This window comes from Fomitopsis serialis (genome assembly GCF_022376445.1).
Source record: "Fomitopsis serialis strain Sig1Antser10 chromosome Unknown B0H18scaffold_66, whole genome shotgun sequence".
Lineage (NCBI taxonomy): Eukaryota > Fungi > Basidiomycota > Agaricomycetes > Polyporales > Fomitopsidaceae > Fomitopsis > Fomitopsis serialis.
Window position 1 is genome coordinate 161,842 of NW_025955026.1, and position 25,334 is coordinate 187,175.

The window sequence follows — 25,334 nt, forward strand, 5'->3', positions numbered from 1 at the left end:
CTCTCCTGTGTCGTCTGTGTTCGCCTGCGCCGCTTGCTCCCCGTGTCGACATGCTGCGCTGCAAGATGGCACTTCCTCCGTCCTCTTCCAACCTGGAATCGAGCCTGACGGTCATAGGTGAGCACTTAGTGCAGACTGCAGAGGAGCTGACCGGATTTCTTCCGGGGGGACACATTGCTCAGCTACACCGACGTGAGCGCCAGACGCAGACGACGAATGAGCAGCGCGTAGTACGTACCGGCATAACAAAGTGAAGCCGAGCCCGTGTCGTCAATGACGGACCAATTAATGACGCGGCAGACGAGTAACGGTCGGCTCGTCAGACAGTCTCACCTTTTATACAGCGCACCATGGCAGTCAGTCGCCGATTTTACGCTGCACAACACATGCGCCGAGACGCGGCAGACGCAAGTGAGAAGCAATTTTATCGCCAATATCCGTGTGCAGTGCTCACCTGGCCGTTGCAGTGCTCCTCCGCGCCCCTCTTCCCTTGTCCGCTCAACATGTGGGACCCTCTCCGCGCCTTCGTTCGCTCCTGTCTATGCCCTCCGATTGCCATCCATCCGAACGACCGCTCTCACCCTCTCTGTCTCGTTCGCCGGATGCCGATCCGTGCGTGTCGGCCCACGTCCTTGGCGACGTTCGTGTGTGCATGACGCGTGCTGCGTCGCAAGCCGATACGTGGCGGCTTCGATAGTCGTGGTAGAGTGGGGAGCGTTGTGGTCGAGTAGGGACCGTCGTGGTCGAGTAGTGACCGCTCGGGACGGTCGTGTGCCATGGCTGGCGCAGCGGGGGCAACGGGACAGAGATCAGAGGCCGCAGACGATAGAAGAGAGGCGATCAGGGCGCATCGAGGGCACAGGGAAGCCGTGCCGCGGATAGCACGACCACACGGTAAGGACATCGTCATCTATTGTCATTCATCTGAAAAACCTTCTGAAAATCGTGAGCAGCGGCCTACGAGTCTGTCGGAGTATGCTGAGCTCATTTGCTCCGTCGGATGCATCGTATCGCCGACGGGAGGATGGCTGCGGTTACCTGTGTCCGGATCGCTCGCCACCCCGAACTGGCACTACAATGGAGGCGTGGGTGAGTAAATGTGGACATGCGTGGTGTGCGGATGGGACGAACGGCGTCGTCCCGCCCCTGCTCCCCCCGCCTGAGCACGCCAGTCCGCCTGTCGTGTCGGTGCTGCGCGCCGTCGGGCTTGCGAAGGATCTTGCCCTTTAGCTCTTCTTTTCATATATTCTTTCAGCTCGTCGCCGGTCTTTTGTGTGCCAGTGTCTCGCATCAGCATTCGCGCGTGTTATGCGCTCAGCACTGGCACTTACAATACCGCATCCACATTCAGGACCGACTTCGACCCCGGCCGACCCGACATTCAGCTGCTCGGTGTACTCGCTCTCGCTGTTGTGCCTGATCCGCCCATTATGGGCGATCGTTCTCACTGTCGCGGGTCACAGTCGGTGCGGGCGAGTTCACGGTTGGCGACATGGTCGAGAATGGATCTGGGTTCGTGGAGTGTCGTGGAAACGGCTCACAGTAGGTTCACACTCTTGTCCAGCATCGACTGTCCTCACATACATACCATCAGCCAAAGACAGCTGCAGTCGACAAGCCAGATAGCGGTAATCACCCTGCAGAAGGCTGGACGTGTCGCATTTATGCCGCAGAAAATCGGCTCGATCTACTTATCAATAAAGGTAGACACGACGCTCATTCCTGCTTGCGTACGACGCTCATGACGATACCGTTGATTTTGCGAAGTGCAAGTCGAACCTGCGCGGCGCCATCATCGAGGGTTGTCCCTGCGACGTCGCACCAGTTCTTGGCCAAGATGGACAAAGACCACTCGTACTGTACCTCGACATAGGGGGATTCAGTCGGTCTAATCCATGAACGAAATTGATCGGTATGTTTCGCCATCGTCCTACTGCCTTCAATGTTGTACAACATGCCCCTGACTTTAAGGTCTTATGCCACATGTTCTACGTCCATCTATCCTACATATTAGTGCGTGTAGTATGTTCTCTTCCGTCGCCGCGCAAGCAATATCAATACGACAAGAATTGTATCTCAGAGTAATAACAATCAGTACAGTAAATGAAACTGGAGGCATGATGAAGCGGAGCTACCGATCTCGGGATGCACGCGCGCAGCTACGTACACAAAGGTGAACAACCGGGCCACGCCCAATGACGTCAAATAAGTGGTAGCGGACGGGAGGGGTAAGAAAGGTAAGGTAGGGAAAGAGACGGTCGCTATCCGGTGCGACATTCAAACGACCGATGGGCCTAACCGATGCCAGTGAGTAACGCTGCTCAGCAGGCGCTCGCCCGCCGCAAAATTGCTGCGCTCGGGCGGACGCCGTGACTGGTCTGGAAGGCTCGGGAAGTCCCGAACTCAGTACTCGGCGTTGGTTTCAGCAAGCGCCGAGGACTCGTCCTCCTGCTGGTACTGCTTCAGTAAACCGTCCTGACACCGAGGGTGCGTCGAACTAACAGGAAGTGGACATGGTAAGTTCACGATGTTGTCCAGCACTGGGAGGCGGGTAAACTCTGAGTTCCCCGCTGTCTCGATAGTACGCGATGAAGACTCTGGGTCCCATCGCAGGCCACGGTGTGTCTCTCTTCGCCAGAAGGGACAGCTTGTCGACCTGCCCTCCTATAATCACAGACCCCCCTTTTCTGCAATGCCGACGGAAGGGAGTCGCCGAAGGCAGCGGACCCTGCTCCACTAATTGTCACGCCGCAAAATATCGGTACGGGCCATCTTCTCGAATGCGATACCACTCATTGCGGCAACATAGCCAGGATCACTTGGCGCGACGCCGTAGCAGCCGCTAAGACATCGGACAAGAAATATGTCATTACCTCGCCCAATGTCGACTACGTGCCCCTGCCCGTTTTGGGTCGGATCGAGGTGTTCGTGAGGTCGGACGGACGATACGGGATCGAGGATCCGTTCCAGCATCCTCAGCTCTTCGCATCAAGTTGGCCGCATATGGTCATGATCCTCCGCCGTCCAGAGGATCCTAGTGATCCCCGCCAAGCCATATGGTGGACTCCGAGTGCGATTGACTTTTCACGCTTCGACAACTGCGTCGTCTTCGGTCTCGGGAAGCTACTCAAGGAGTGTCTCAAGCCGCTGGCTTCCTTAGTGGCCTCCTGCAGCGAACGCACTTCCCGCTACTGCTTCGAGCACAAGCCCCCGCGATGCAGGATTCATTATCTCGAGAGTTCGATGCGTCTAGCTATGGGCCGTCTACTCGACATACCCGCCACCTTTCGCGATACTGTCATCCAAGTAGCAAGCCTGCAACGGTTTTGGCTCGAATGCATGGCATGGCTGGACTGGATGGAGTGTTGTCAAGATGCAGCGGTCGTGGCTGACATGAAGAGACCGTGTGCCGTCAAACGCGGAGTTATCGGTGCATTCACGAATGATCCCTCCACTGTACAACGACTCAGCGCAACGGGGATTCCTGTCTGGTTTCTACGCTTTCCAGAGCAGATCGTTGGCCAGAACGAGCTTGTCATCCGTAAAGTGGTGCCCATAGAGCCAGCGAGCTCCGTCGTGACAAACGGCGATCTCATCGGGAAACGTGTCTACGTTGGTCTCGTCGGAGAATCCCACATAGCGTCGCTGGCGCGTACTCAGCACATCTACAACGATTTCGAAGTGACCCCGATGCCAGATGTGGAGCAAGTAACAATGCCAGCGTACCCAGATGGCAGCTCACGCTACAAACCTTGTACGTCCTGACGCCATGTACTGTTACTCGTCGCTGACAGTTAGCGCACAGATCCTGTTACCTCTCCGAGGCAAACTCACGCAGGCCGCGTGGCCCTTGGAGCCGATTTTTCCCCCATGATCGACCCCCTCTTGCCACCTCCCATTCCCGGGTTCGCCGCGGCAGCTAAAACCACTCGATATAATCACATCAGTGCGAAGGGGAAATGGGGCTATTTCTTACCCCGATCAGACTGGTTCCTGGGGGTCAAGGACGAGCAAAAGAGGCAACGATACCTTTCAGCCTGGCTTGATCTCCGAGTCCCGTGGATGTATGTCCTCAGCTGTCGCAACGCGACAGTTCCTCGCACTCTTTCGTCGCAGCTCTGGCGCGACTATCTCCAGAATGCTCGGGACGTCCTTTCCTCGGGCAGCACCACGACTCGTGCCGGTGAACGACGATCTCATCTCGCCGCCATCTTAACGAAGGTTTTACCTCCCTCGGCACTCAGCGCTCGGACCGGCGGCACCATCCAGTGGATGGAGCATAGCTTTGACGGCCACATGCCCTCTCGGCTTTGGCCACAAGTCTTGTGGGAGCTTCACGAAGTCGCCTTTCGGTACGAATTGCTGGAATTAGACCGGGTTATGGTCCCGAATGCAGCACGCTCAGGGCCAGATGCTGAATCCGAAGAGGTTACGCGTGAGGCGTTGATTTGTGCCATCTTCCCTGGAGCATGCAGCTTGCAGGTCTCTGATCTCGCTGCTGCCCAGCAAGGCCTTGCCTCCGAACAACGTGGCGAACGTGGTAAGGCACTGGATAGGTGGCTTCACGTCGTGCGGCGATGGCCCCGCTGTCCTGATTCTCTGCGTAACTGCACCAGGCTTGAGTACCAGTTCGCGGAAGGACAGATGAACTACGTCGAACGAGTTTTAGTGCATTATTATGTGGAGACGTTTTTCGAATGGGCCGGCCGTCTTCCTGTCCTTCCTCGACGTTACCCCTAGATCTTCTGAACGTGCATCCAAGTCGCTTTCGAACGCTATCGTCTCTGTTGTCCACATTGCTATGACTTTTGCTCACTCGAGATATACTCCTCTCTATTCATATTATATATTCCTCTTTATTCGTATCGTTAAACAATCGTTCCGTGGTTCTAGCAGATATCACGACAAATCGAATTCGACTGTCTCGCGAAGTCGAGCGTCTAGAGGCGTGATGCAACGCGTGGTGGCGTGTCACCCAGGTCACATCCTCCCCATCAGAGCTGCAACGCTGCTGACTCTCAGACCGAACCCTCCGTCTCGAATGCGGTACAAGCGCAAGGCCGACTTTGACCAAAATCCGTCCCGGAAGCTATTCCGGACGTTGTCTGGCTCGCCTGGGGAGCCCCCCCAGTTTGATACAGCGAGAGAAGCAAGGGTGCGTACGAACAAAGACCGGAAACTTCACCTTCTAATATCAGTCATGCTTCGCTTTTCAGGCGACGCGCAGACACACTGTACGGCGACCGATTTGTCCGTCGTGAGGACGCTAGTCTGACCAGCATTGTAGGACCGATCGAGGATCGCAGCATTACGGCTGGCGTTCTTGCAACAGCGGAATACAACGACAGCGCAGGATACGCCACTCCGAAAGGCTGTAGGGCAACCCATTCTGTCCGTCGTGATGATGCCAGGCTGACTGATGTCGTAGGACCGGTTGAGGCACGCAGCACCACGACGGATGCTCTTGCGCCAGCGGAATACAAAGACGGCGCAGGATACGCCATTTCCTTCCATGCGAGCCACTGATACACCAAACGAGATACAGGACGGGTCAGACGCACTGCATGAATGGAGGGCGGTCAGAGATCGAGAAAGCATTTACGAAGAGGAGCGTGCACGCATGAAACACAGTTGGAGGCTCCAGCACAGTAATCTAGGCCAGGAAAATGTACGTAGCTTTCATTCTTTCATGGCGTTGTTCTTATGATGAACTGTTGACCAGGTTGGGATCGGAGCGCAGTCGCTAGCCGATGCAATTCCTGATGACAGGACGTCCCTGAGCCGTACCGTCCCACTCGGCCGAAGTGCAATGTCTGTCGCTCATAGCATCGGTTCCGTGTTGTGGCGTGCTGTCGCTCGCGTCCTCCAGCTCGCCACAGGATCCGTAGGCACCCTAACCCCTGCGCACTTCTTGGCCGCATCCTTCGTTGCCATGTCAGCACTCCAGTTCATCACGGACATCCTGATCATCTGTATCGGCATTGCTCCGTGGATCTTCGTCCTCGCCTCGGGTTCCCTTTCATCCGGTTACAGAGCCGTCGCTCCGTACCTACGGATATGCGGCATAATGTCGTTCTACCTACTCATCCAGAGTCTGATTGCGCTCTTAACATGTCTCGACACGGCAGCTATGCTCGGACGACGTCTTTTGCTGCGGCCAACCCTTCGCGCCATGCATTCTCCGTGGAAGCGACCTGTCGCATACACGACCGTCGTCGCTCTGATGATCATAATATACATCGGAGTCTTCAATCGAGACGTGTTCGTGGTCCCTGCAGAAGTACAGAGGATGGACGATGTGCAGCTAGTTCGCAGGTAACGATTAGTCGTCTTGACGCCTGGGTCGGTTGGCTAATCATTGGGAATAGTGTACAGGGGCCGCAATCCATCCGACAGGTCCTTCGAGGCGGAGATAACTTCTCGGCGTACTATCCATTCCCTGACGCTAAGACGTCCCGACTACTCTCGAAGACATGCTATCACGTCCAGTACTCCCGCCCATTCAATGGGTTGTTGGCAGGCGGAGCTGAACTGTGGACCGAATGGGGACAGCCGGGGGCGACTGTGGCTGGTAGTGCACGCTCTTCTATGCGTTGGAAGTGCCTATCCCCAAGGCATGCCGGCTATACCGCATGCTTTGTCTGCCCAGGACTTCCCGCTTCTTTTGAGATGGGTGCAGACCAGATCTAAATCATTCCACGAACAGGGTACGTGCGTTCATTACTCGAATGCCTACCATTACTCATCCTCATTTACGGGCAGCTGCGCAATTGTACGGTGTTCTGATTGGAGCAAAGATCTGTTTGGGTGCATAGCTGGATACACGGACTTGTTGATGCAAGATGAACTGAAATACTCGTCTCCGAATGTTGTATCACGATTACTCACCATCTCTGCGAGTGGTGCGTTCATTATGCGAGCCTTTTTCTACGAAATGTTTTCCACGAACAAAGCGTTCTCGGGCCGCCTTTGTATAACGTCACATGGTCGACACCTCTGTAGATTCCTTTGTTCGCGTTAGTAGCTGACAGTTGAAACAGCCCCACTGCATACCTTCACCTCGCGTCGTCGTCCCGCTACACATTTCCTTCGCCATCCCGCTGCGGGCTGAAGATTCCTTCGCAGTCATGTCTTCCGATGTGATCCCATTGGCTAGTGCCATCCAGAACGTGGCCGAAGGCAGAAAGGCCATACTGGAAGCCGGAGTGGCATACAGTCTAGAACTCCGGAGGTGCGTAGGCCTATTGCAGGCTCGCTTTGCTCTACTCATTGGTTTACAGGAGCCTTGTCCTAAGGGACCTCAGCTACCGTAAACTCGAAGACCTGAACTTTCCCATGAGGCGGCTTCAGAAGCAGAACAAAGTGTACAGAGAAGATGTGCTTGCACGCGTTCAAAATCAGGCCCAGAAGGCCAGGAGGTTGCAGAGTGCAGCACGAGTCTTGAGGAGTATTAACAGGCTTCGTGCCCTCAAATTGACATTACAGGCCGCATACGCTGAGGCCAGTCTTTGTTCTACTGTAGCCCAGACCCCCGTTGACCGTGTCCTGGATGCTTGCAGACCGTGACGTCTCTCGAACAGGCACGCCGAGTCGTGGCCGCCGACGAGAAGCTCACAGTCCTTACGATGATAATATCATCGCGCACGGGCTTCGAGACTCTGTGGCGGCATGGGGTCACAATGGACGCGGATGCTTCCGAGCTGCAACAGCGCTTAGCGATACTGGAGGGACCAGAGGTAAGTCATCTTGTATAAGGTTACGCAGATCATGCTGAGTAGCGATATCGAAGGACGAGCTTTGTGAACAGCTGTCCCCACTGAAGGAAATGCCTTGTTTTGGCAATACTGAAGTCCAAGGAAACGCTGTTCTCACCGAGCTCAAAGGGATCGAAGCGTTTCGGGGCGCCGATCTGCGCGACGCTCTAGAGATTCAGTCGGCGGCTCGGCGCAGATGGGAGTCCAGTGGTCTGTCTGCTGTGACCCGCGCAGATTTCGACGGGGTGATGCAGCAGCTTGAGAAATTGACTACGTCGGTTCACGACACAGGAAACCGCCAAAGAAAGCTCCAGGAGTCTCTTTGGGTGCGTTTTTCGATTGTGAAACCGTGGAATTATGCTTTGACGACCCGGCAAATCACAGGAACTGATGGACAAGGCAAAGACTGTACCCAAACTCAAGGATGGAATTTCAGTCGACCGCCTTCTCAAGACCAACGCCGACGCGACGGAGTTCATCGAGCGTACCGAAAAATATCGGAAGGTGAACTACGTCCATCATTACGAAGCCATCCCACTCTAACGACTCGAACCAGCTGTCGGAGCAAGGGCGTACGACGCTCAACTGGGGTGCGGCGTATGCCAGAGGAGTGTGCGCTCAGGCTCCCGCAGGCCAGTAGATTCCTACGTACATGACGGAGAGAACTCCGCCTTCAACATACGTAGATATATTACCTCTTGTAACAATTCGTATGCGTCGTCGAGAGCCCTCGCACAATGGGAGTAGTGCGCGAGGGTGGAATCAATTCCTAATTGTGATCGTCAGCAAAGGCTCGCTATACTGCGAGTTTGTGGCGTTTTAGAGCGGCGGTCAATCCAGCCACGTTGATATCGCGCTGGAGAGGTGGGTACAGGTTCTCTCAGGCGCTATAAAGGCATCGATATCTTCCTCCCCTCCCTCTTTCAACACACCCTCCAAGAGGCGCCATGGCCAACACTGCTTATGTAGACCTGCATGTCTTGAGTCGCGGTCATTGTCTGACTGTGAACTGTGTCGCGTTCTCTCCTGACGGTCAGTATCTGGCGAGTGGCGGCGACGACATGTGCCTTCTCATATGGAACGTCAAAGACGGAACTCTCCTCTACCGTCTACACTTCAAAAGTGCAGTCGATAGTGTGATATGGCACCCGGTACACCCAGAGACCGTCGTTGTAGGTTGCGAGGACGGGAGTATTCACCAGATGCGTGGTTTCTCAATCGTGGGTTCCGTCTAGTGGTATTTGCCACAAAGCTGTTTGATTAGAAAGTGCTGACTCGGATGCATTACGGACAGGATGGTCACGAAAAGTTTGACGTGAGGCTTGGTGTCAAGGGCCCGGTACACTTTCTACAATACGATGCCGACGTATCCTGCCTTGCGGCGGCTATTGGCCCAGAGGTACATGTTACGAAGGAACAGGATAAAGGTAAGCCCACGATGCTGGTCCCCAAAGCACCCAAGTAGTCTCACCGGAAATAAACCAGATATGTATACCGGAGGCCTGAGACTAGCCTCACCACCACCGTTAGCCGCTGCCGCTTCTACAAGTCGCGACGACGACGAAGAGCGTGATACGCGCCTGCGGGTCACAGGGATCCACTTCAGCAGGAAGGGTCGTGTCATCATAGTGTCGTACGTCGCACATGGCATCATGTGAGTCGTTTTCTATCTGCTAGTACTTCGTTCACTCACGTAGATGGGCATGCATAGAGCGTGGGACCTAGTCAAGCGCGAGCGACTCTGGCACGTCGTTCCACTGAAGATGCACCGATGATGTGAGTGTCGCGCCGCGTGCTCTCATATCCGGCATAGTTAACACAATTTCAGTGCATCGTCTGCGCTGTCTCCGGATTGCAAACAACTTATGGCCTACCATCTCCAGAAGGGCTTGCGCCGCTATACCGTCACCACGTATTTCGCCAAGCACAGCCGGTGCAAGTACGAGTTCGATGAGCAGCAAACAAGTCGCCTCTCGTTGCAGATGTCGTTTCTGCACGGGGGCAAAGCCATTGTTTGCGGAACTACCACAGGCAAGGTCTGTATATGGGACGTTGAGACGGGAGAGCTTTACCAGAAACTGCCGCATGATAGTGAGTTCGCAGGGTTGCGTAGACCGTGACTATGGATTGTGCTGACACAATATGTAGCTGATACCGTTCAGGCCGTTGCGGTATGCATATCATATTCGAGACAACAACTTCAGGCTGAAGTGCTGCATAACAGGCGCATCAAACAGGTGCATTCAGCTATATTGCAACGGGGTCCTCCGGAACGGGGCAGCGTACGTATATCAAGATATGGCGTGCAAGGAACAGTGAGCTCAGGCCCGGGACGATTAATTATGTCGTCGGCTGACCAACTCGGGTGTGTAGATGAGCGTACCGAAGGCACATCCCCCGATGGCCCAATGGCTGAAGCGTTCGACGTCCTGACGGTACGCAGTCGTAGTACTATACCGAACGACATCTGATATCCTAGTCAGTTTAACCGGATCTTCGTCTTCAGCGATGATCAACGGCGTGCGGTCCTGTTCACCACAACGTTTCTGGCATCATCTTGGTCTCCTGGCTGCTGTACAACATTGGTCTTTCCGTTCCCTGGAAATTTGTCTTTTGGAACTGCTGGGATTGGTGCGCCGTCTATCTCCATCAATCTCTAATTGAATTTCACTCAAACATATGCCCGTAGCTCCTGGGTACGTGGCGCTCAGCGGTCGCAGCAGCCAACTGGCTTTGCTACTATTGCGGACGTGCGTTGTCCTTCCTATGGCTGCAGATCAAAGTCAGTCTTGGAACGGTGATAATGAATATAATGGAGGATCCTGATGTTCGAAGAGTATTGGAGTTTTAGTCCTCTGCAGCGGGCGGCCTGTCTATGCTGTTACTTATGTGTACCGTTCTGATTACCTGCCGAAATACGAGTCAGTGTCCCCATATCATGATACTTCGCCTGTTGGTCCTCCAAACGCCACGGCGCGAGGCCGTCTGCTCTCGATACGGTACGAATCTCGGCGAGCAAGTAGCCGACCCATGTATCATCATTGCCTGTGGTTTCCCTTTGTTCTCAGTGCCGCAGAAGAATGCATCACACGCGGCAGGCGTGTGCAGAACTATAACATTGTTTTACCTTTGCTTTGCTCTATCACCATCGCACGGTGAATCTGCTCAGCTGCATCCTCCCCGCAAGTGACCATGCCGGACGCCACTGGGGGAGACACTCCCTCTGCACCTCAGATGAGGCCAACCAACCGATATCAACAACTTCAAGGAACCTGCAGAGCGATCGTAACAACGAAGCGGGCCACGATGTAGAAGGTACCGCCGAAGTGGAATCTACAACGCAAGCGACCATGCTACGTAACGCTGGCGAAGACTCTGCCTCAGCAGCGCCTTCGAGACCGCATCCGGCGACTCCTGCCAGCGCTGAACCAATGCCAGCGCTTCCACGGAACCTCAAGAGAGGTCGCCACGACGATGCGGACGACAATGACAATGTCGGAAGCACAGACTCGGACGACAATGACAATGTCAGAGGCACAGACTCGGACACCATCAGCACGGGCAAATTTCTCAGACTGGATGAGACGGGTAAACGTGCCAGACCGGTTTTCCAGGTCTGCAATCTACTCCCCTCATTACATTAGCTTTGCCGCTGATCATCCGTCGTCACCTACTTAGGACGAAGATGCTACCGCCACTAGTACCACCGTGACGACGTCCGCGCCACCCCCGACCCGGAGCAGCGCAAGGCGTGTGCGCCTTACAGGAACAGGCCTTGGCAACGTATGGCCATTCTCTCTTGTGCGTACTCCTCCTTCCTCCCAGTCCCGATCACCGGCTACATGACATGTCTTCGATCTTCCAGTTACCGGCATGGTCTCCGATAAGGACGGCAGAATCCAATGCGTCAACGAGTGCCGTCGAGTAGTACGGTTGTGACCTCAGGTCCCGTTGGCCTGTCTTCGCAAGGAGCACACACGCTTCCTCGAGCTCTCAAGTGCCGCCGACCCGTAAGTTCTTTCCATGGCTGTGCACTCCCCTATTACAGCCTAATCTAACGGTGTTTAGAATCGGAGGCACAAGCATCTCAGTCGACGCAGCCCGGGCCAAACGAAGGGGTTCATGCCATGGACCTTAACACGAATGAAGTCAGCGGTGCGGCAACGCTGTCAGGCCTTACTGACGCTGCAAGGAGCGACGTCGCGCCGGAGTCCAGCGACATACAATTGTCCGCGCCGGACCGCAAATCGATGACACCATCCGGTTCCACTCCCCACGACGTGCAAGGCGGAGCGCTAGCGACGGGATCAGCGTCGGTGAGGCTGTAGATATGTGGTGATACTTTACTTATTTCTGACTACGTCGTCGTGCTGGCTTCATTCACAGCGTTTTGGTCACCCAATCAATACACTCGGGCGAAGAGCGTACGAGAAATCCAAAGCAACGTCATCCCGGAGCCACCCTCAAGCTCGAGCAATGCAGGACCCAGTACATCGAACAGCGCTACGAGAGTGCCCCATCACTCTGCTGGTGCGGGTACACGACAGCGGCAGGTATGTTCGCGAGTGGCCCCGACTGGGAAATGACGAAGTTCAGTTCAGTTCCAGGATAACGACTTCATCACCACTCAGCAGCTCGATCGACTCGAACAGAAGCTTGTTCATCATGTGCGTGCAGTCGTCGAGGAGTCCATGGCCGAGATGATACAGGTCGTGCAAGACATGGTCCAGCCCCATCAGCGCCGCCAGCCCAGGCCTGAGCAGAACGAAGGCGGAGATGATGATGGGTCCGAAGCTGACGACGAAGGAGAGGGAGCCAAAGGTCCTCCGCAAGCAAAGTTTGTATTCAGGAAAGCCGAGCCGACGCCGCGAGAGACTGAGAAAACTAATCTGCAGGTCCGAGTCGTTCGGTTTGACTCAGAGCTTGTGGCAGTGCTGATGCTACGGATGCACAGGATGCCATAAGGCACCATGCGCGTCGGCTCATGGAACGGCTAACGAACGGGCTCCTTTGATCAATCGTGCAGATCCTCGGGAGGTTGCTGCTTATCATCCTGATCCCTCTGATCCAGACGCTGCCGATAGAGTCCTTCCTTGTACCGCAGAGGATTTCAGACCGGACTTTGACGGTAAACCACATTCGCAGTGGAACGTCGGTGTTGCGATAGTTTTCACACGGAGCTTCGTGAGGGCTTATCCAACATTCCTGGAGACCTTCGAATATGAAGAAATCGGCGAGCAATGGATCACGCACTTTACGTACCTGAGACGTTGTTATTTGCAACGGCAGAAAGGGGACGACGAAATCTCGAGGATACGACAGACAGCGCGTCGCAAAGCGCGCAGAGAAGCTGTGAGTGTATGAGCAGTCGCATGAGTGATATTCGTTGAAATGTTCGCACAGATATTCAACAGACGTCTGGCCGCTGCTACAATGGTCACAGGCTCGGAGCCCCAGGCACGAGATTTAGTGACATCGCTTGGACCGAAGGCATGAGTTCTGATGAATCAGATCATGACATGGGCAACGGGAACCCGTCTACAAGATTTCGACGAGCTCGTGGAGAAGTCTCGGTTAACGAGCTGGCTGAGGGGACTCGATGCCCTGCATCTGATGGACCGTTACCGCGGTGTATTTGACAAGTCGCCGGGTGGTTGGCCGCACTTTCGACAGGCTGCCCTAGGGAAGCTGAGCACTCGTGCGGCCGTGGGTCATCTACCAAAGGCGTGCTATGCAGACAATTGGCTTGCAAACCAATCATTTTTCCTCCGTGGCACGTTACAGATGGTAGACATGGCGGTGAACTTGACGCATCCGGAGGACATTCAACGGTGAGTTCGCATGGCAGCATGACCTACAAGTGATTCTGACACTCATCACAGTATTATTGACCGCTATGATGTGATGGACAGAGATGTCGTCAAGGTCGGCGCATACCTAAAGGCGACGAGGACATCGATACTACGATCGGGGCTCACTTCACTCAGACCTGAAGACGCCGAGATGGCTCCTCCCGCGCAGAACTCACGCAGGGGACGAAACGCATCACCAGGGCCTTCAAACCCTCGTAGTTCCGGTTAAGTCATCAGTACTTCGGGCATTCGCCGACACATTACTTACGGGCGCGCATAACGTCAGTGAGTTCAGTGTGTCAGTGATATTCGAGCACAATGTACTGTACATAACTCCAAGTTCAATTCTAAGTACAGTTATACTTCGTACATGATCGATGTTCTACGTGAGTTCCACGTCGTCGCAACTCTTCGCGCGTAAGTGGCGTGTCCATCACAGACCACAAACACGACAGCCAACAGGCGAGCGAACGGGCAGGCAAGTCGAGTGGGCGAGTCGAGCGGGCGAGCGGGCGAGGGGCTGATGGGCCGAGGGTGGGCGCGTGAGAAGCCGAGGGCGGGCGCGTGAGTGGGTAGACGAGTGGGCGTACGAGCGTTGTGCAAGGGAGCACGGGCGAGGGAGTACGAGCGGGCAAGACAAGCGAGAGGGTAATATAGGGGACGAGCAGACGACGAGAGCGAACGAGCGAATGGGCGAAGGCAGGCAGGAACGAGCGAATGGGAGAAGGCAGGCAGGAAGGAGCAGGCGGGCAGGTGAGAGCAAGCAGGCGGGCAGGACAGGGAAAGCGTATAGGCGAGCGGATGCGGACCGCGGCCCCGTAGTGGTACAGCTGACCGGGCAGGGTGTGGTTGTAAACGACGCGGATGGTGATGTAGGGGAGGTAGATTGTGCGTGTGGGCAGGTACAGCCTCAGCGTCACTGACCGTCACCGTACAAATAGGCGGCTGAGAAGCCGAGGGCGAGCGGGCGTGAAGGCGAGCGTGAGAGGGCGCGTACGGACGGGTGTCGGGCGATTGATCAAGCTAGCAAGAGGACGAGCGCGAGGATGCAAGCACACGCGGGTGGGTGTACCGAACGGGCTGGTGCGAGAGGGCGGGCGTGTGGACGCGAGAGGGCAAGCGGGCGGGCAAGCCGTATGCGCGGACGGACGCGTGAGCATTCACGGACTGGCATGCACCAGCTCTCCTTACCTTCGCAAGTCTCCACACCCATCCTCCTCGTCCTTCCCATTGCCCTCCCTCTTCCTCGGTCCGAACCTTTTACTGTACGTTCAAAATAGTTTGCGATTAAGCCGCGCGGGTCGAGGTTTGTGCAGAGGAATCCACTACGCACGAGCTCTCATCCGCGCGTGCGACCTCGAACAACTGACGCATTGCCCACGCACAACAGAAGCGCGGAAGCACATCGAGCTCTGCGCCGACAGCTACTGTGAGGCGCCGTCGGCGGCGCAGCGTACTGCGGACGTGAGTTCCAGGTGACGGTCTTCACCACGTCGACTTGGAGAAGCCGCAGGATGTCAAGCGGGCAGATTTGTAGTTGGGGCGCATCACTGTTGATCTTGGGCCGGTCCATACCCTCGTAGTGGGGCCGGGTAGGTGGAAGACAAGCAGGTGCTCGTCCATGCCGAAGTCCATAGCGCTAAATTGCACCATCGTGCGTGTCTGGGTCGCATGAACTGAGGATTTAGACAGAGAGCTCTGCGCGCACCTTGTCATCAACCAGTAAACGCCTATCATATAGGGCTAGCATCCTCATCACGGCATTCCAACCTCATACTCGCCCCAGCTCCCGGCACGGTCGAGCTTGTCGCGGAACACCTGCGTCGCGGCGCGTGGCTTGTTGAGGAGCGGGTCGAGGCGGTCGGGCTTGACACGACTGAGGTCGTACTTGAGCCCGATGTATGGATTCGCGTGCATTTCCGGGGCGTGGGTTGAGTAAAACTCGTGAGAGTGCCCGTTGAGATGGCGCGAGACGCGTATGGTCCAGTGACGGTAAGGAGAGTGAATGAGCTTCAGCTGCAACTCCGAGTCGAGAGCGTTTTGCGATCGAAGTTCTAAGCGCCTGCACCGGGAAACTCCGACGCGGGCGATTGTGTGCCACCCGCCTCCGCCGCATCGGTCCCGCTCTCGCCCCTCGCTAGCTCACTCAACACTCACCGGATTGGCTCGGAAGCCCCATCATCACACTTTACGCATCGACGCAATGGAAGTTACAACGGAGGCGTCAACAGCTCGCGAACGCACATCATAATACTGAGCGACGAGCAGACGATTGGGCGCGCTTCATCTCTCTGTACAAGAGGCTCACCTCCGTCGGCGTCGTCATGGCTCAGAAACAGCCCAGCCTCTGCTCGAGCGCGTGAGGACGGCAGCCTCACCGCTGCCGCCGCCCCGGGGTCGGCGAGGGCGCGCCCGCGCTCGGTGTCGATCATGTCCACGCGCGCGCGGTGTTGACCCCCGCGCAGCGCTGCCTCTCGCGTCAGGCGTGCGCGCGTTGATCGGCGAGTGTGAGCTTGTGGACGTCGCGGGCCCTGGCGAGGGCATGGATAGCGAACATGAGCGGGCGGGGAAAGAGCGCGATGAGGAGCGCGAGCGAGTATTGCTACCATGCGGACGTGTGTGTGGGCGAAGGGTGGAGGCCTGTGGGCGATGCGAGAGGTGCGTACGTATGCTGGCGCTGCATGGACTGATGGATAATATACATTTGGCGATGACAGGCGGGTTGCGCGCGGCTGCGTCGATTTGTGTAAGTGTGCACGGGGACTGAGCGGAGGTGGAGGCGGCGCGGTGGCATAGCAGCCGCGTGGCGGTGTCGTACACCAGGTCCGTTGTTATTGTTGGGCATGTGGCGGTGAAGTGGCCGCTGAGTGTGGGTGCGCAGGCTCCTCAAAGTCATCCTGAGCACATACCACCAGATCCGCTCGCAAGGCAACGGCATCCTACGCAACATCTCGGGGGCAACCTCGACAAGGCATTTGCCTTCTTGCGCCCCGGTGCGTAGCCCGTTCCCTCCGTTCTCCCCCCGCTCGCAATGCAGCAATCGCTGACTGCTGCTGTCCGTGCGCAGTCATCCAAGGCGACGTAGAGATTCCGCACAACCCGCGCAGACCCGCGCAGCACCCGTACCCGCCGCCGCCGCCGTCGTCACGAAACCCGAGACTCTAATCGTCCTGGGCAGCAAGGAGACGCCATCCCTCGCGGAGCAACAGACCATCCAGGGGCAATCCAACGTGAATCGGCGACATATATGGACTTTACCGTACCAATGGGCTGAGGGTCGCCAGGGAGGATACGCGCATAGAGGGAGCACAGTCCATGCCGGTGCGCCCGCAGGTGATGTTTAGTTTTCATCTTGAATTACAGCGGTTGGACTGTGACGAGTCGCAAAGGAAAATATGGCTGAAGGGAGGTCCCTCGTCTGCTCTGGACGTTTCCTTTGACGCAAGCGAGGACGGCGACAGCAGCTTCTCGAGCTCGAACCTCCTCTTGACGCCTGCGCAACACGGAACAGATCGTGTCGGAGTACGGGCCCTCGGGAGGTCTCCGGTCTGATCACGTACTCGAGGCCTCATGCAACATCCAACACGCGGGGCGTACAGTACCGCTGCCGACGAAGAAGATGAGAGCGTGGCTTGCCTCTCCGTGGCTGCAAACCCTTCTGTTCTGCGCCCTTCTCAGGCAGGACTGGACGTCGGCCGTCGAGCTTTCAAGCAGCAACGAAATGCCATAATTTGCGTCGACGAATCCTTCCGTCCTTCGTCCTCTACGTTTGTTCTCCTAGCATTACTTTGACAAGATATTCTGAGAATGTAGTGGCGGATCCTGCGGTGTCTATACATTGTGCCCAGGATATTGATCGCGCCTGCCCAAGGTGCCCTGACCTGTTCCATGGATGGGTGCGCGAGCGAACGCGCGAACGAAAAGGCGAACGAATGGGCGAACGAATGGGCGAACGAATGAATGGGCGAACGAATGATTGCGAACCATGGACGATAAAGCAAGTAAGTACTGGGCCCGTGTGCACTTATTTAGTAGCGACGTACCGATCAGTGGTCTTCGATCTAGATCTAGGATAATCACATTGGTGAGAGTGCACGCACCGGCGATGCACCCTGAGTCTTGTTGCCCGGCACCTCACAGTCTCCTAGTCTCTAGTCGCCTTCGATATCGTAATTGGATCCTCAGACCACGTCGTGCCCAGCAGTATCGCCACGAAGATGAAGGAGGCAAACATGACGATGGCGAAGGTAACGAGGGAGGAGGAGGAGGACGAGGAGGAGGACGAGGAGGAGGACGAGAACGAGGAGGACGATGTCGCAGATGAAGACGTGGATGAGCTCGAGGAGAGCGATGTCTCCGGCCCAGAACGTGCGGATAAGCGGCGCCAAGTACACATCAAGGTCAGTGTACCATGCGTTCACACTTGTTGTGCCGTTCACAACATTCTCCGTTAGTTCCACGGCAACTATAGATGTGATTACTGCAAGCGTGCTGAGGAATGGGCACAAAAACGGGCAGCGAAGGTCGGGAAGGGCCTCAGTGAAATCGCACCGTTCATTTGCACGATCTCTGGGAGACGGAAGTGTTGCGACTTCTGCTCAAAGGGCCGGCGCGCACCCTGCTCGCTTCAGGTGAGTGTTTGGTCATCCTTACGCCACATTCAATGATGTGCTGAATTGTGGGCACAAGCCATATCTCATCGACAATTTGGTCAGCGTCGATAAGGACCTTGTCGGCACATACACAATCAACCACGCTCCCGAGGCCACAGTTACTGGCATCGAGTTCAACAACAAGATCTACTCAGCAGCCCGCGTACAGGACGGTTTGCCTCGAACGAAGCGTACGACCAGCCCCGCAAAGCCCAAGCGCAAGAACGCAGTGAACGCAGCGAAAAGGGTCGCAAGTGTTCGCAGCAGCGCAAGCCAACCCCGCAAGCGTGCTCAGCCGCGCACACCTATCGCCACCTCAGTAACTGGATCGCCTTCGCATTCAAATAACTCGCCAAGTCATGTCGAGACCGATCTTCTGAACCAGGAGGGGTCTCGTCTCCGCAGCACTGCGGAGGAGGCCCTGGATGTCCTGTGCAGTGATGTCCGCAGACTCGAGAGCGAGGTGTACGAACTTCGCAACACATTGGAAGCCGAGCGGGCATACCGGAAGGAGGTAGCAGTCGATCTCGCCAAACTTCGCAGTGAGATGGATGACCTACGCGCCGGCGCTGGTGTGCGCTCCTTGGCCGCTCTTGAACTGGATATATCGGCGTTCGTTGCCAAGGTTAGGAGGCAGTTGGGCAGTGTCGATGATCGCGATGATCGTGGCGTAAGTTCATGTCCATGGCTTATGTTTCCCCCGCTGATGACTGGTATGAACCCTGTTACATGTTAGACGACCCATCAAGCGGCTGGTATGTCCAGTGAGCCTAGCGAAGGCAACGACGGCGACAGTGCTACAGTACTATGAATATAACTGCACCGATCACACCGTCTGGTCCCAATGTGACATCGCATGGAGATCTCGTAATGACGCTATAGTGCCTTCGCCTTTGAAGACCATAGCAGTACATGCCGCTGGGTGGGTTGGTGCAATGCGCGACGTGTAGAGTACCGAGGCAGCTTCGCAGTGTATACTATCCGATGGTACGTGCGAGCGCAACGCGCCCGCCGCGAAACGTCTATACTCGTTTACTTTCCTCGATCGCACGGCGATGACCAATATTGTTTCTCCGTTACGCCTACGGACAACACCAGCTCGCGATGTCGGTAGCTCTTCTCCCACTAAGCAGCTCCTCCGCGCGCGACTCGGGGTGTCGATATGTTTTCGAATTCGACATAAGGGCGTCGCGGCGCTAATGACGACTTACGTCATCGTCTCACGCCCCTCGACCTCAGCCCGACGACCTGCAGCCCTTCGTGCTACATATGCGGCGCTCAGCGCTCAACGCTCACAGCGTCCACCATCCCGCAGCTGCTGCAGCTCCGTCGCAGCGCCGCCGTCAATGTCCGTCCGAAGCCCTCCCGGAACGAAGGGACCCGCCAGCTGGCGGGTCGAAGCACGGCGGCTTAGCCCGCGAGGACGTCCGCCAGGTCGACATGGGGGTCGACATAGGGTGTCGGCGCGACGAATCCCTGCGGAACGTTGGCAGGATGTCGCCTGTTTGCGGGCGATCTGTAAGTGCGCTCTCTCTGCGTGTTCTAACGCCAAGCTGACCTATATGCAGGAGACTGTCGCCGACGGCGGATTCGCCGCCACCCGAAATCGACCTACAGGGCCAAGACGACGACCACCCCCGCTTCACGCCCTCGACTGTGGACGCTGTCGCCCTCGATGGATAGCAAACACCTTACCACGTACTTGCCGCGCCGGATGCGCTGGCGAAGGCGACGCTTCATGCGAAGGTACCCAACTGCAGCCCGTCCGTCGCCCCCGTCTCGCTCCGGTCGTCCGTTTTGGTTTCGACCATGCGTTGATGACCGGATGGTGAGCTCCCGCTCTTGATGAGCGGTAGAGCGAACCTGCTCGGCGAGCCCCAAGCCGCGCGGTCCGTGGAGCGGTACCGTAGGAGGGCCATGCCCGGCCGTGAGGAACGGGTCCTGCGACGACCTCGCCGCTTTCAGGCCCGAGGAGCTCGATGAAAGGTAAACAGGTCGACACGCCGCCAAACCACGCTAGTCCGAGCGCGATACACGACACCACGCCGTCACCGTTGTCAGGGACGACCCAGCGAGGACTGCCGTACGCGCATGTGCCTTCAGACAAACGGCGCTGGGCCCAGCACAGTCAATGGCGAGGCCATCGGACTGACGAACAATAGATCGCAGCCTGTGTCTTTTCGACTACGACGACCACCTCCTCAACCGACGACTGAACCTCCACCTCCACCACCGCCAACGACCGAGCCTCCACCGCCTCCCCCGCCGAGCTCAACACCACCGCCACCACCAGACCTAGAACCTCCGCCGCCTCCACCATCCGAATCACCACCACCACCACCACCACCGCCGTCTGACCCTCCACCCCCACCGTCATCTGAACCTCCCCCCACCGTCATCTGAACCTCCCCCCGCCGCCACCACCACCACCACCACCGACTTTACCTGCTCCTAAACCTCTGTCACCTCCATTACCTCCAACATTCGAACTACCACCTCCACTACCTCCAACATTCGAACCACCACCACCGCCGCCCTCAGAAGTCCCTCCACGATTGCCCCCGACTGCGCCCCGAGACCATGTCCCATATTCTCCTGCAGACTCATCATCACGACCTCTACCTACAGGTCCCCGAGCGCACGCTGCCGCACCCCCTCTTCCGCCACAGTCATCAGCACCGCCACCCCCAGAAGAGACGAAAGTCTACTCCCTTCCACCCCTACCACCATGGCCACCAGCGCAGTCCGAGTACCCTCCAGGCAAGAATTACAAGGTGCTATTCGACCACGTAGTCGACAAGGACCTCGATGGCCAAATCCGGATGCTAGCAGACAAGCTGCGCGAGCTGGACTTGGACCAGGGCGAAGAGGCGCGGGTGAAAGGGAGGGGGAAGGGGAAGGAGATTGTGATTCGGTATGAGGGCGAGGTGATCGAGGGCGAACACCCGGCCGTGGCGAGGGATCCGAGGAAGGAGGCGAAGGTGAAGCGGAAGGAGACGATGCGGCCGTTGCGGACGGATTTGGTCCCTGTCAAGTATGAGGTACGTGAGTCGATTGTTGAGGCGTCACGCGTGGATTGACGGCGTTACTAGCATGATGCGAACTCGACGGGACCTCCCCTTCCCACTGCTGTGTTGGTGCTGGGACTCTCCCCGCTCACGCCGAACGTGCACATTCGACGGTGTTTCTCAATACACGGCACGATCACCTCATTTGAACCGCAGGTTGACAAGACGTCTGGCGCTGCTATTGGAATAGTGCACATCAAATACGGTACACACGCCGAGGCACGGAAGTGCGTGGAGAAGGAGCATGGAAAGAAACTAACTGCTCTGAACGGAGTTGCTGGAGGTAGCGAGGAGATGACGGTTGTACTGGATGGAGAGGGAAGGAAATTGCATGCGATCCTGAAGGAGCTCAACGCGCGGAAGCGCACGGCCCAAGAGGACAAGAGGCGGAAAGAGAGGGAAGAGAAGGCAAAGGAGGCGAATTCTGCCAGGGGAACGCCGTCCACTACAGCGGCGCACACACCTATAGGTTCGGTTCACTCTTCTCGCCTGCCTGCTCCATGGCAGAAGGGTGGAACAATGCGACCTGCGCCTGCTCGTGCCAAGCTACCTCCGAAGCCAGTCGCTACGCCCTCAGACGTGCCTGGCGCGTCTCCTGCCAATGCCCATCTAAACGGTATTCCGACTGGTCCAAGGGGAGCACCACCTGTGCCCGTACGCAAGACTGCTCCCCCGACGTTTCGCGCCCGACTCATGTCGGTCAGCAAGTACGGGATCACTGCACAACCGCCATTAACGTTGACAAGGTGAGTCGCCAGTGCTGGGCGCTTGCACGCTTCCCGCGTTGCTTCCGCGTCCTTCTCCGTCTGCAGTGCGCGCTGATCACGGTGGCTCTGCCCAGATCCTCAGAGACCGATTGGGCTGGTATGTCACCTTCGAGACGAGCGATTCCGCACGGCGTGCAGCGATGGTGCTCAACCACGGTTCCCATACTCTCGCGTCGCGGTCGGTGAATGTGACAGTTCACCCTGCTCCAGCTCCGCCGTCTGCACCTGCACGGAAGCGTTGGACGGACAGCGAGCTGGTTGACGAGGCGGCGAGTCTGGTCATCAAGGAGCTCAGAACGATACTCAGAACGACACTTGAGAAGGACCTCTTGGACAAAGTAGTCAGCACCGGTGTTCAAAGGCTCGTTCTGTCCGAAAGGGCAAGACAGGTGGCTAGGGCGCCGGATGGTGAGCAGGAAGCGAAGCAGTGGGGTGCTGGTCTTCGCGGGTTGTCGTTCAAGAAGCAACGGAAGCGACCTTGGGAGGAGCGCGACACGCCTATACTGGCAACACCGCAGCTGGAGCCAGAGTTTACAGTGATTCGGTCAGTCACACATCGAGTCTCTCGCGGAGGAAGCTGTGGTTGAAAGACCGAGGAAGCGACTCAAGAAGGCCGTGACCAAGAAGGTCTCTAACGAGGATATCGAGTCGGAGGATGAGGTGCCCGAGACTGTCCCAGTGACCATAGCCAAGGCAGTCGTCAGCGAAGACGTCGAGTCAGAAGATGAGGACCTCTCCCTTCCGGTCACTCCCATACTGCCGGATGTCACACGGAAACGGTCCACGTCTGAGGTCACCGATGTTGAGGAGCCTGTCAGGAAGCGGCTCAAGACGCAGCCCCAGCTGAACGAGCTAGGCGACGTCGTTGGTTCAGTACCTGTTCCGAAGAAGACGAAGAAGACATCGAAGAAGGCGACAAAGAAGGCCCAGGTCCCGGCCGTCGTCCAGGAGGTTGTTCACGAAGTCCTGCCCGACGATTTCGATTTCGATGTACCAGAGGTCGCGCAAGTCAGAGTAACGCCTACGCCACACTTCGACTCTTCAGCGTCCCTCCTGCATCGCCCACTTGGAAGAAGCTCTCTGTCTCCACTCGCGAGCTGGTACTCCAGGACCCCTTCGCACAAGGCATCTGCGATGACGACGAGGATTTGTACTTCGCAAAGCTTGCCCTAGCGCGAGAAATAGGTATCGATGAATCCGAGCTTGAGCCTTCATCTGTACCTGCGCCCGACCCTGGCGCACCGCCTCCCTTTCGAGTTCATGTCACTGGCTCCGCTCGTACGGAGGGCTACTACAAGATCTCACATGCCGAGAAGTCTGCGTATGTAGCCCAATACGCGTCTCGCAGTACGGTCAACGAAAGGGGGCCCGAGAAGGAGCAGCCGGCTCAACAGAACGTCACTTCCTCGCGAACCAATCGTGCTAACGCGCGTCGACGTGCACAAGGTCTTGAAGAGATCAACCAGGTCCAACGTGCGATGGCGCTGTCGAAGGGCGAGTCGGCCGCGACGGAGCTCATCAAGTTCAATCAGCTGCAGACGCGGAAGAAGCACTTGCGCTTCGCGCGATCGCCTATCCACGATTGGGGCTTGTACGCCATGGAGAAGATCTCGCGCAGGGAGATGGTCATCGAGTATGTCGGCGAGATCATCCGTGCACAGGTCGCCGACAAGCGCGAGAAAGCGTACGAGCGCCAGGGTATTGGCAGCAGCTACTTGTTCCATATCGACGAAGAATTGGTAGTGGGTATGTGGATGTTTGCGGTGCCATATAATCGAGTTTACTCACTGTGCTATCGCAGTCGCCTGCCAGTGATCAATCACTCGTGCGAGCCCAATTGCACGGCGAGGATTATTACGATCAATGGCGAGAAAAAGATCGTCATCTATGCAAAGTTTATTCCGCCGCCTCTGCCGTTGTAAAATTCTGTAAAGTGTCTTGTTCTCTAATCTTACTCGTTCACCGACTCCATGAGTGCCCCCGAGTCGCGCCCGCGTGCGACTCGGGGTGTCGATATGGTTTCGAATTCGACATAACTGAAGGACGTCGCGGCGCTAATGACGACTTACGTCATCCTCTCACGCCCCTCGACCTCAGCCCGACGACCTGCAGCCCGTCGTGCTACATGCGGCGGCGCTCAACGCTCACCACCCCACCACCCCCGCACCACCCCGCAGCAGCAGCTGCTCCGTCGCAGGCCCGCCGTCGTTGATCGTCTGATGCCCGCCCGGAACGAAGGGACCCGCCAGCTGGCGGGTTGAAGCACGGCGGCTTAGCCCGCGAGGACGTCCGCCAGGTCGACATGGGAGTCGACATGGGGCGTCGGCGCGACGAATCCCTGCGGCACGTTGGCAGGATATCGCTTCTAAGCGTGGATCTGTAAGTGCGTTGCGTGTTCTAACGCAAAGCTGACCTATATGCAGGAGACTGTCGCCGATGGCGGATTCACCGCCACCCGAAATCGACCTACAGGTCCAAGACGACGACGACCTCCGTTTCACGCCCTCGACCGTGGACGGGATTGTGCTGGCAGCGCGGGTCAGTCTCAGCGATCGCAGCGTAGCGGGTGCGTCTGTGTCGCAGCAAAGCAACAGAGACAAAGGGCGGCGAGCTCCAAGTCGTGCATCCGGTGGAGCGGTACCGTAGGAGGGCTACGCCCGGGCGCGAAGAAGAGGTGCGCGGTGTGAAATGAAATCTTTCATTCGATAGTAACTCGTTTTCCTCGACGGACAGCAAGCCCCTTACCATGTACTTGCCGCGCCGGATGCGCTGGCGAAGACATCGCTTGCCGCGAAGATATCCGAACTGCAGCCCCCGTATACGGGGGCATTGCTATGCTTGACCCAGATCGTTTCGTCTTGCGTTGGCAACGCAGGACGAAACGATCTGGTTCTTCCTCCGCGTCGAGGTCCAAGTCTACATGAGTCGTTGGCTCCACGCCTCGCCCGCCCGTCCGTCGCCCCCGTCTCGCTCCGGTCGTCCGTTTTGGTTTCGACCATGCGTTGATGACCGGATGGTGAGCTCCCGCTCTTGATGAGCGGTAGAGCGAACCTACTCGCTGTGACACAGTTTTCCAGGGTGTTTGTCTGTGCACTTCTCACTGCTGCAATCCGTCGCCTGCGTGCGCTGGATGCAGTGAGCAGTAGGGTAGAGCGCGGGACGACCCGGTTCGCGTGTGAGATGCAGGGCGTGCTCAAGGCGGAGATGACATACAAGCGATCGCCTCGGCCGCGCGGATATC

At 57.0% G+C, this 25,334-nt stretch overlaps 6 protein-coding genes across 6 annotated transcripts; 5 read left to right on the forward strand and 1 right to left on the reverse strand.

Annotated features, from left to right (window-relative positions):
• Nucleotides 1-2,817: 2,817 nt before the first annotated feature.
• Nucleotides 2,818-4,740, forward strand: B0H18DRAFT_880895 (uncharacterized protein; the record flags this gene model as incomplete). Its single annotated transcript, XM_048040806.1, has 3 exons — nt 2,818-2,963; nt 3,039-3,754; nt 3,806-4,740. Coding segments are annotated over 3 exons (1,797 nt in total), but the record flags the coding sequence as incomplete, so codon positions are not given.
• A 301-nt stretch (nt 4,741-5,041) lies between these two features.
• On the forward strand, nt 5,042-6,319 carry B0H18DRAFT_1121802 (uncharacterized protein; the record flags this gene model as incomplete). The annotated part of the gene is made up of 5 exons (XM_048034402.1): nt 5,042-5,155; nt 5,217-5,234; nt 5,288-5,374; nt 5,429-5,668; nt 5,723-6,319. 5 exons carry the CDS (start codon nt 5,042-5,044, stop codon nt 6,317-6,319), a joined length of 1,056 nt encoding a protein of 351 aa, XP_047890391.1.
• An 808-nt stretch (nt 6,320-7,127) lies between these two features.
• On the forward strand, nt 7,128-10,414 carry B0H18DRAFT_1121803 (uncharacterized protein; the record flags this gene model as incomplete). Its single annotated transcript, XM_048034403.1, has 14 exons — nt 7,128-7,231; nt 7,281-7,377; nt 7,560-7,736; nt 7,790-8,080; nt 8,139-8,258; nt 8,311-8,364; nt 9,049-9,181; nt 9,240-9,408; nt 9,480-9,530; nt 9,583-9,845; nt 9,903-9,925; nt 9,979-10,069; nt 10,128-10,189; nt 10,238-10,414. The coding sequence occupies 14 exons, from the start codon at nt 7,128-7,130 to the stop codon at nt 10,412-10,414; spliced, it is 1,812 nt and encodes a 603-aa protein (XP_047890392.1).
• Nucleotides 10,415-12,848: 2,434 nt separating this feature from the next.
• B0H18DRAFT_880856 (uncharacterized protein) lies at nt 12,849-13,118 on the forward strand (the record flags this gene model as incomplete). Its single annotated transcript, XM_048040804.1, has 1 exon — nt 12,849-13,118. A coding segment is annotated over one exon (270 nt), but the record flags the coding sequence as incomplete, so codon positions are not given.
• A 1,973-nt stretch (nt 13,119-15,091) lies between these two features.
• B0H18DRAFT_1121805 (uncharacterized protein) lies at nt 15,092-15,523 on the reverse strand (the record flags this gene model as incomplete). Its single annotated transcript, XM_048034404.1, has 2 exons — nt 15,092-15,304; nt 15,377-15,523. 2 exons carry the CDS (start codon nt 15,521-15,523, stop codon nt 15,092-15,094), a joined length of 360 nt encoding a protein of 119 aa, XP_047890394.1.
• Nucleotides 15,524-23,298: 7,775 nt separating this feature from the next.
• Nucleotides 23,299-24,015, forward strand: B0H18DRAFT_880818 (uncharacterized protein; the record flags this gene model as incomplete). Its single annotated transcript, XM_048040800.1, has 1 exon — nt 23,299-24,015. A coding segment is annotated over one exon (717 nt), but the record flags the coding sequence as incomplete, so codon positions are not given.
• Between the last annotated feature and the right edge of the window lie 1,319 nt (nt 24,016-25,334).